Consider the following 9,404-nt stretch of genomic DNA (forward strand, 5'->3'; position numbering starts at 1 on the left):
ATGGACATTTTAGCTGTGCTCAACGGTAGTTAGAGAGATGGAAGATGGGAGGGGAGTGAGAAAAGAGAAGAAAGAAATTGAAGAGAGAAGGAGAGATGGAGCCGAGAGAAGGGAGCGGGGTGGATGCGAGGGAGATAAGGTTCATATCAAATCAGACTTTTATAGGTCAACCAGAGGCTGTGCTTTGTCAAAACATTCCCTTCTACGAGGGTGGTCTGATGAGTGTAGAACATTGGTTCTCAAAGTGGGGTCCGGGGACCCCCAGGGGTCCTGGGGGGGGTTCCAGGGGGTCCCCAGAAAAAGTAGTTAATACAGCATCACAATCATTTTATCGATTTATACGTTGGCTATTCAAAAATAGAAGATCTACAAGCTCGCAGCGCGTCACTTCATGCCGCGCTGCGAGCTTGTACATCTGCTGAAAAATATAAAAAATGTTTCAGATTTGGGGGTCCTTGACATGAAAAAGTTTGAGAACCACTGGTGTAGAAGAGGTGCAACGTCCATGAATGTGCATAACTTGTGCGTATCCACACAAAAGGGCTGTCAGTAGGTATATAAGTCATGGCAGTGTGACACGTCCAGACTGCAAGTACTACAGTCAGACTAACTTTCAGAAGAATATTTGGGCGGAGGAATGGTACTTAATCAACTCCTTGCAGCTTTTCTTACTTTGTTTTATATTATGAGGATGAAACAGCTTTTTGATGTGGGTTTTCACTTGTGGAGGTACTGCTGGGCCTTATTTCTATGAAAACCATTGTTCTAGAACTCATTCTGTGGTGAAAGGAAGGACCCTGTTTTGCCCGTCGGCGGTGTAGCGGTCAGGAATACTTTCCTCTAAAACTACCCAAAGCCTGTCCCTGCCATCTGCAGGGAAAGTTATTGATGTAAATAGGAACTATGATACCTCTAGGGATTGGATTGATTATCTGGCTGCTCAACCTGGGACCATTTTTACAGCAGACTTTCTATTTAACATCAACCGTGGGTGTTTCATTTCAGTGAATTTGATGCTGGCACACAGAGAAACCTAAATGAAACACACCCACAGTTAACAGTATTACCTTCAGCTGTGTTTACCTGTCAAAACAGATGCTGTTGTAGCTACACAGGTTCATCAAATGGCCACGCATCGTGCAGATGTCTTTTCTGGGATTTTATTTTCACACAAATTCTCCAAACTCCTTCAAACAGACACTGTGAAAAAAAGAAATAAAGACATTTTGTTCGTCTCAACTTCTGGGACAGTTACAAGGATCCATTAGACTTTCTGCAAGTTCCAGTGACTGAGAAATATTGTCTTTTGTCAGGTCTTACATAATTAGTGTCATCAGCAGCTAAATAAACAGCTATTACAGTTAACGTTTAGAATTTAAAGTGAATTGACCATAAAATGACTTTATTCTCTCCTCTCTAATTACTTAAACTGAATACAGATCTTAATTGTAAAGCCCCCCCCCCCGGCCTGTAAAATCAAACCCGTATGACAATTCCTCTACTCATACTGTAGCTGTTTGAATGATGAGAAAACGGTGCTGTTTGTCAGCGTCGGCCATGGTAACAGTGCAATGTTTATCCTGGTAGCAGACAGTGTAGCGTTTTCTTCATTAACAGATGTTCCTTTTAACTTGGAAGTCAGCTTCCAACCCTTTCACTGAGTCACCCCACTGACAGGAAGACAGTGGAGGGTCTGTCCACTGAGAACACCATGTTTTAATGCTCTGTGTGCGTGTGCGTGCACTGCACACACACGCCTTTACTGTATGAGTCTACTATCGATTGTGATTTTCCCATGGATGTGTGTGTGTGTGTGTGTGTGTGTGTGTGTGTGTGTGTGTGTGTGTGTGTGTGTGTGTGTGTGTGTGTGTGTGTGTGTGTGTGTGTGTGTGTGTGTGTGTGTGTGTGCATTTATGAGTGTGTACATGTACACATTGGTGTGTGAGACTTGTGGTTTAGGGTTTAAGGTTTTTATTGTCACATGCTCTTAAAGTACAGCTGTGGTAACATTGCAGGAAGTATAGTTCTTGTACTTAGAGCCTCTTTAACATTGTGGACATGAATAAAAATACTACTAATACTACTCAAATTAGTCATAACAAAGTAAAAAGGCAGTGCATGGCATGTGTGTGCGTGTGTCCCAAGTGTATCTTAAGACGATTGGATTTAGAGTGTGCGTGTACATGCACGCATGCATCTGTATAGTATAAATCTGTAACTGGTTCTCCGCAACAGGATGTGAAATATGCATATTTCATTCAGGCACACGGTTACACAAACACCCATATGAATGTAATAATAAACAGGTGTGGGCATAGAGACAGCTTGGTTGTATTAAAGACAGCTTATCTGTGGGGGACTCTACTCACTATAGAACATGTCCCTTTGACTCCCGTCAAATCCCTCTTTCCCTCCTTTTTTTATATCAGATGGATATACCTCGCTCTGTTCTGTTGCTTACAGTGTTGGACAAAGTACTCAACCCCAGTACTTGAGTCAAATATTATTCAACTGCAAGTTAAAGTTGCTCAGTCAAATCTGTACTTGAGTAGAAGTGCTGGAGTACTTGCAATTGTTCAAAAGTACAAATTGTAAAGCACATTTTCCTTTTCATATCAATGCATTGCTCTTTTGACATTTTATACCCCAAAATCTGACATTTTGAAATGGCTATAAACTCACAACGTGTCGGATCGCAGCATCTTTTCAGCTGGTAGATTGGATATTTTCACTATTTCTAAATAGGGCTTTAAGGAGTTTTTTGTAAGTTTGGGTCCTCCTGGGTGTCCTTTCCTAGAAATGTAGTGGCGTCAAAAGTACAATATTTGTCTTTGAAATGTAGTGGAGTAAAAGTCACAAGCTAAAAAAAAACTAATACTCAAGTAAAGTACAGATACTCTAAAACCTTTCCCAAGTACAGTACTCAAGTAAAGTTGAAGTCATCAATTTCTGTGTGCGTGTATGTAATCTCTCTCTCTCTCTCTCTCTCTCTCTCCTATGTAGCTGGCGGTGCTGAGGGCAGTGCCCAGGGGCATGTACGACGGGCCTGTGTCTGAGTTCTCCATGTCGCGCGGCGGTACCCCCTCAGCCTCGGCCCGCACCTCCCCCACCAAGCAGCCCGTCAGGAACCTGCACCACCAGACTGGATTTAGTCTAGCAGGTAACCCTGCACCCTGCGGTGAGACCAGCCGTCTTACTCCTAATCATCCCTCCATATCTGCTCGTCCATAACATACACAAATCGAGATGTGGTTTGTTTTTGAAATAGTTGTGTACAGAGACCCATACAGAGCCATACTTTGAGCTTCACTTTATTGTAGTGAGTAAAAGGTTATTTTGAGGTTATATCTGTATGGTAGAATATGTTAATACAATATAACTAACTGATTGTATTGGGTCTCCCTGCTCTTCTGTTGAGAATTGTAGATCCTGTGGTCTGGCGCTGTACTGGTCGACAAGCGATTCCGCCTGAAGGTCAAAATTCAATTTCTCCCCTGACTGTGCAGGCGTGCTCTATTAGCTCAGTGGTAAAATATGTCAGCACTTGCACAGGGGACGCGGGTTTGAATCCCCGGTAAAGACATGAAAGTTACATAGTGCAGCTTTGAGTGATTACAGGCCCACATTCTGACACATCATCTTCTGTTGAAGTTTCGTAGACTGTAGATGAGTCAGCGCCTCAACAAAAAACTAAAACAGGTCAGGTCACTACATGTGTGCACGTTTGACCTTTTCTGGAGTTATATAAGCTCCCTCCATGGTGGTTTTGATCTTTACATTCATACTTAAAGATGAAACCCTCTGGAAAACTATAAAATATAGAGCTTTCAAATGCAGATTACTAAACGCTCGCTGATTTCCAAGACCCTGTAGGAACGCATAACAAAAAGGCTTCATAGACTAAGATATCAGACATCTGTGGAGTTAAGTCATGGTTTATTTAACAAAAGCCTGCCTAATGAGGTTGATCATCATAACAGTGCATATGAGACATAAGACATCTGTTCATTATACAATCCACTGATTGACAGTCTGATTGCGCCCATATGTAAACCTAACATTAGATTACATCAGATTACAGTAAAAAAAAGTTTTTCCTTGAGTTACTTGACAGCGGGAGTAATGCAGAATGTGCAACAGATACAGACTTAATTTCCCACATTGGTCACGGTGTAACCTTCGCAGGAGCTAAATGACACTTGACCCCTATTTACGCCATTGTCCCTATTCTGGGGGAAACGTTGGTTGGGAAACGTTGGTTTCCATCGGAAGTGTAGATGGAAACAAGACAGTACAGAGGCAACTCATGTCCAGTTTACTAAGTCTAGTGGGTTTAAGTGGTTAAGTGGTTGACTAAGAACAACTTTTCTGAACAGTGCAGCCTCTGCATGCCAGGCTGACTCTGGGCATATGGCTGTGGGTACACAGAGGTAGTGGAAATCAATTTGAACACGTCAGCCTTTGGTTGGTTGCCTGGCACACAGAAACCCACACTCCAGTTTAGAATAACAAACACCAGCGTAAACTGACAATCAAGGCTTGAGGAGGGCTTTGCAATGAAAAATAATTAAAAAACTGATAGTTTACTAATTTTCAGAAAAGAGACAGGTTTATTGCGCAGTATTAGTAAAATATACTAAAACAAATGTGGTTATTTAACAGTGGCTTTTACTCTCATGACATCATTCGCATATTATTCAGTTAGTGGTTATGTCAATCTGTGAATTAAAGCCTATATTGTCACTGTTAAGCAGAAACCTCAATATTTCATCTTTTTAAAGTTTTTTTCATAAATGAATGCCCTATTGCAACGCGTTAAACACTTCACGATGCTTCACAGCCCCCACATCTAGAGTTCAGGCCGCTCTCACAGAACGCTCTCACACCTACGTCGCACCACCAATACGACCGATATGCCCATATGGAGATCCCTGATGCGTCAGTATTTGCCCATATGGGCATGCCCATATATGGAGATCTCTGTATCTGCCAGCCCTTTTACGTCCATATACTGTATGGCGATCCCTGATGTCATCAGCATATGACCATATGTGGGCATGGTTATGTCTGAGTCATAGTGACGGCCTGCGGTGGTCTGCCAGCCAGCCCACCGACCTAAGCCCCCAGAACCGAGAAGGATAAGTGAAGCTCAGTGGCCGACTCTGGAAGTGCAGCTTACCACTGCTGGGGCCAGATACATGAACGTGCGAAAACTGTTTCGACCTATGGGCTCGAGTCACAAGCTTGCACATGAGATTGCGCACGTAGGTGACACTACTGCGCATGCGAGACAACGTGAAACGACGCAAAGAAGCCCCGCGACGTCACCGTCAACAAACATGGAAGAAGGGGGAAAACGGGGGTATGCGCTGGCCGAGCAACTCCACGGAAGTGAATGGGCGGGGGTTTCCGGTTACCACTCTAGTTCTTCTATAACTGTATGTGCCGATCCATTAGCCAATTTGAATATAGGATAATGACATTTGTCACACAAGCTTGTGACTATAACTACATGAGATCCATTAGAACATTTCTTGAAAAGTAAAAGTTTTGGACATACAAAAACTCCACCCGACAGCGACGATACTGTATGTAGTTTTTCCTGGTTTGTTTTGAAGAACCAGCCTCCACAGACATCATGGTTGATGTGTGACACAGCAGTTCTTCGCAGGCATCATGGTTGATGTGTGAATACTGGACATCAGTGATGATGAAGGGCAGAGGAAAGGCTGACCTCCACTGGAAGGAATTTCACCATTACAGGGTGGCTAGACTTCTTCCACTTTCCCAGGCTTTGCAATGGTGATGCTGTGTGTAGTGTGTAGTGTGTGTGTGCTTGCGCGTGTGCGTATACAGTATGTGTCATGCAGTTCTTCTGCCTTTATGAGGATTAAATAACATAATCAATGTAATGCAGTCCATGTGGTATAAATGTGTGTGTGTGTGTGTGTGTGTGTGTGTGCGCGGGCGTGTTTGTTTGTGCGCGAGTGTGAATGTCCGCGTGGGCCTCCTCATTATGAGTCGATCATCTACCCTACAGCACGCCTACCCCAGACATCACCTGCAGAGATGATTTACTTGTCTGGACGCTGATGTGAAATATCATTGTCTTAGATGTGGTACAGTACGCCAGACGTACATCATTATGATGCGACACTGGGGGATCAATCCCACAGTACTGTACTCCACACATACACATTCCTATATATCGCTACTCATTGTGATCGTGTAGTAGCAGACTCCTTGGCTCATCCTTTGGAAAAACACAAATAGAGAAAAGACTACGTCCTACATGTATCTAGCAATAGCTCCTTTTGTTGGACAGATGTGAACAATATTTCAGCCGCTTTCAAACAGCTCACACTCAGCTTACCGAATCCATAGCATTTATAGGAGACCACATTACATTTGGTCTGGATACACACTTTATTAATCCCTCATTAGGGGAACTTAAATTAAAACTATAATAAAGCAGTACATGTACATTTGTGTCACAATAAGCATACTGCAAGTATCAGGTTTTCATACCAGTGGCATTTTTGTGCCACGGCAAAATCCTGAGTGTGTTTGACAGTGTGAAAAAAGAAAGGAAGTATTCCCTCTGGAAAGATAGATCTAATCTAATGGTTTAGAGGAAGAGAAGAGGATATACCGTATGTTTGTTTAATCCTGCATCTACAGTAATCCTGCACTGGTCTCATATACCTGAGCCAGTCCATCATGTGGGGGCACGTTCTAAGTGGTCTGTCGTACGTGGAGGTTTAAAAATAGAGACCTATAATCTTGTTTATGTCTTTGCAGATTTTTGACTACACTGTAGACATAAGGCTATGTTGTATTGTGGTGGTAGAGTTCTTTTTGATTGCTAGGATTCAAATTATGATTCAGATTCAACAGAAAGAGACCGGAAAATGAGTGCAGAGAGATGGAAGGACATGCAACAAGCGCAGCTGGAATCAAACTGGGAACATTTGCAATTATACGGGTGACGCACTGACTGGTCAGCTACTGGTGTGCCCTAGTGATTCAGATGTGATTCATCCCATGTAATATGGAATAATGCCATTTTTTTAAATTCTAGGTGTGACACACACAAACACACACACACACACACACACACACACACACACACACACACTCTCTCTCTCTCTCTCTCTCTCTCTCTCTCTCTCTCTCTCTCTCTCTCTCTCTCTCTCTCTCTCTCTCTCTCTCTCTCTCTCTCTCTCTCTCTCTCTCTCTCTCTCTCTCTCTCTCACACACACACACACTGTATCACATATCACACAAATCGTAGTTGTTGTTTTTTTCTTAGCAACTAAATCTGGAATTGAAAGAGCTTGCTTTTGCGGAAGAAGCGTGTGGTTCTGAAGAAGCCTAAATGAATCATATCAAAGGGCAACTTCACTGATATTTATGTGAATCCTATAGTTATATTGTGAAGAAATGTCATCAAGTCGCTGCTGGCCTACATAAAACGATGCGTTTAGCTGAGTTTAAGTTGACAGATGGCCATTTTCCAGCTAGGGTTTAACAAATGATCAGGCAGGCTGCATTTCAAAGGCTACCCCCGTGCAATAGTCCGGTTCAATGTTGTAAATAATGCCAGAAAACATCTGCCGTGTCTTTCTCAGCCCAGGTCAACACTAAGAACATTACTGAACAGTATGATGTGATTCATGATTGTAAAAACTCTCTCTCTCTCTCCCTCCCTCCCTTCCTTCCCTCCTCTCCTACTCTCTCTTTTCTCATCTCTCTCAATCTCTCCCTCCACACAGCCCCCACCCCAGATGACATGCCCATCAGGCCTGCCGGACGTCGTATTGTAGTGCCCCCTGGTGGTCGTTCCAACATCACATCCCTCAGCTAAATGGGTGTAGGGAATGGCAACCACACAATGATGGCAGCCACTGGGTGGGAGGGAGGGAGGGAGGGAGGGAAAAATGGATGGATGGAGAAAGGGAGGGGGGGGGGGAGATGGTGAAGATGATGAAGGAGAACATTAGATTAAAAGTTAAAAGAACAAAACACTGAATCCTCATGCCTTATCTGTCACAATGCTACCTTTGCTCGGTTGAAAACAGTATTCCTTTTCCTGGTTGTGTGTGTTTGGGGGAGGGGGGGGTTATGCCACAAAGCACTGAATATCGGAACTCGTTTTAATCACATTTAATAAGGTCAATCTTGCAACAAAACACACATGTTCGTCACAGAAAGCCAAACTGTAGGAACACAGTGAAAACATCTCAATGTTATCAGCCACATCCAAGCCGTAACGCTATGCTTTGGTGTTCGGATGCTCAAAGTCATTTTCTAAATGTCTCACCTCACATTCATCCAAGAAAGACGTTGCTTGTATTCGTTTAAAGGGAAAATGAATACTGCTTTTCTCAGAACAATGCTACGGTTCTTCCATCCCGTTCGGCTTGTAATGTCACACCTTTTGGTTGCGTAGCCTACAGTTTATCCTCTGTGGTCAGCAAGAAAAAAAATTAAAAGAATGTCTAGTTCCCTCTTTTAGCAATGTAATATCATGCAGTACCATTGATTAGCTCTAGGTGGCATTGTGTGTACAGTAGATGTAACGTAGCTTTGTGAATGATGTTTTTCACACCCTGTGTGGGTTTGTTGGACCAAGGTCAAGGATGAGGTATTTTTTTCAAATCTCAGAGCTGGAGCATTGTTCCATAGAGGGACAGAGCCGATGTGACCCATGATGACATTTGTCATTGGAAATCCCAAAGTCCCGCACTGTTAAACATTGCAATTTAAGAGCTTTGTTTTCGATCCGTCAAAACTCATCCATCCAGGACTTTACTGAAATATTTATTCTCTGGAAAAGTCACGGAAGGTTGATGATGTAAGATTGACAGTGCCAGAGAAATAGCATTTTAGAGTGCCATTCCGGAGTACCTCAGGGCTTTTGTCTTTTCTAGACAGTGGCACTCTTGCTCTGACAAAATTGATTAATTACCATCCCCAGGGCTTATCAATAGCATAATTATGTATGTAAAAAATAAAATAGAATAAACAGAAACATTGAATGAACAGACTTTGTGAACCTGAAAGCGCATGATGGTTGTGGTATTCATGTTTTTTCCCAAAATGTAATTCTGCTTTTTTCCCCCCCTGCGCTTTCTCATGGCTGTAAAAAAATAAGAAAGAAAAAAAAAACATTGTGAGAAGGCATTCTTTGCATTTGCTTCCTGCGCTTTGCCTGTTCATGTCAAACTTTTTAGCAAAACATCTCCAGAGAGGGAAAAGGGGGGGCGGGGGTAAACTCGCTAATAAGTAATACCAAGCTCAGCTGTCTACAACTTGTAATGATGAGCTTTGTAAGCAAGGACAATGACAAAAAAAGCTAAAGCGAATAAACCATAAAGGAATTAAAAACCTGCTTTGATATA

At 42.7% G+C, this 9,404-nt stretch overlaps 1 protein-coding gene across 2 annotated transcripts in view; it reads left to right on the forward strand.

Annotated features, from left to right (window-relative positions):
• Positions 1–7,931, forward strand: part of dpysl3 (dihydropyrimidinase like 3) — a 51,602-nt gene extending 43,671 nt beyond the window's left edge. Inside the window, exons 13-14 of one of the 2 annotated variants that reach the window (XM_084075131.1) lie at positions 3,004–3,178; positions 7,776–7,928. In XM_084075131.1, the coding sequence (XP_083931257.1) occupies positions 3,004–3,178; positions 7,776–7,867 (267 nt within the window). In that variant the 3' untranslated portion in view covers positions 7,868–7,928. Of the gene's footprint in view, positions 1–3,003; positions 3,179–7,775 lie in introns of both variants that reach the window. The other variant, XM_084075132.1, reaches the window with a different exon arrangement.
• The last annotated feature ends 1,473 nt before the right edge of the window (positions 7,932–9,404 follow it).

Source organism: Gymnoscopelus microlampas, assembly GCF_963454915.1.
Source record: "Gymnoscopelus microlampas genome assembly, chromosome: 12".
NCBI lineage: Eukaryota > Metazoa > Chordata > Actinopteri > Myctophiformes > Myctophidae > Gymnoscopelus > Gymnoscopelus microlampas.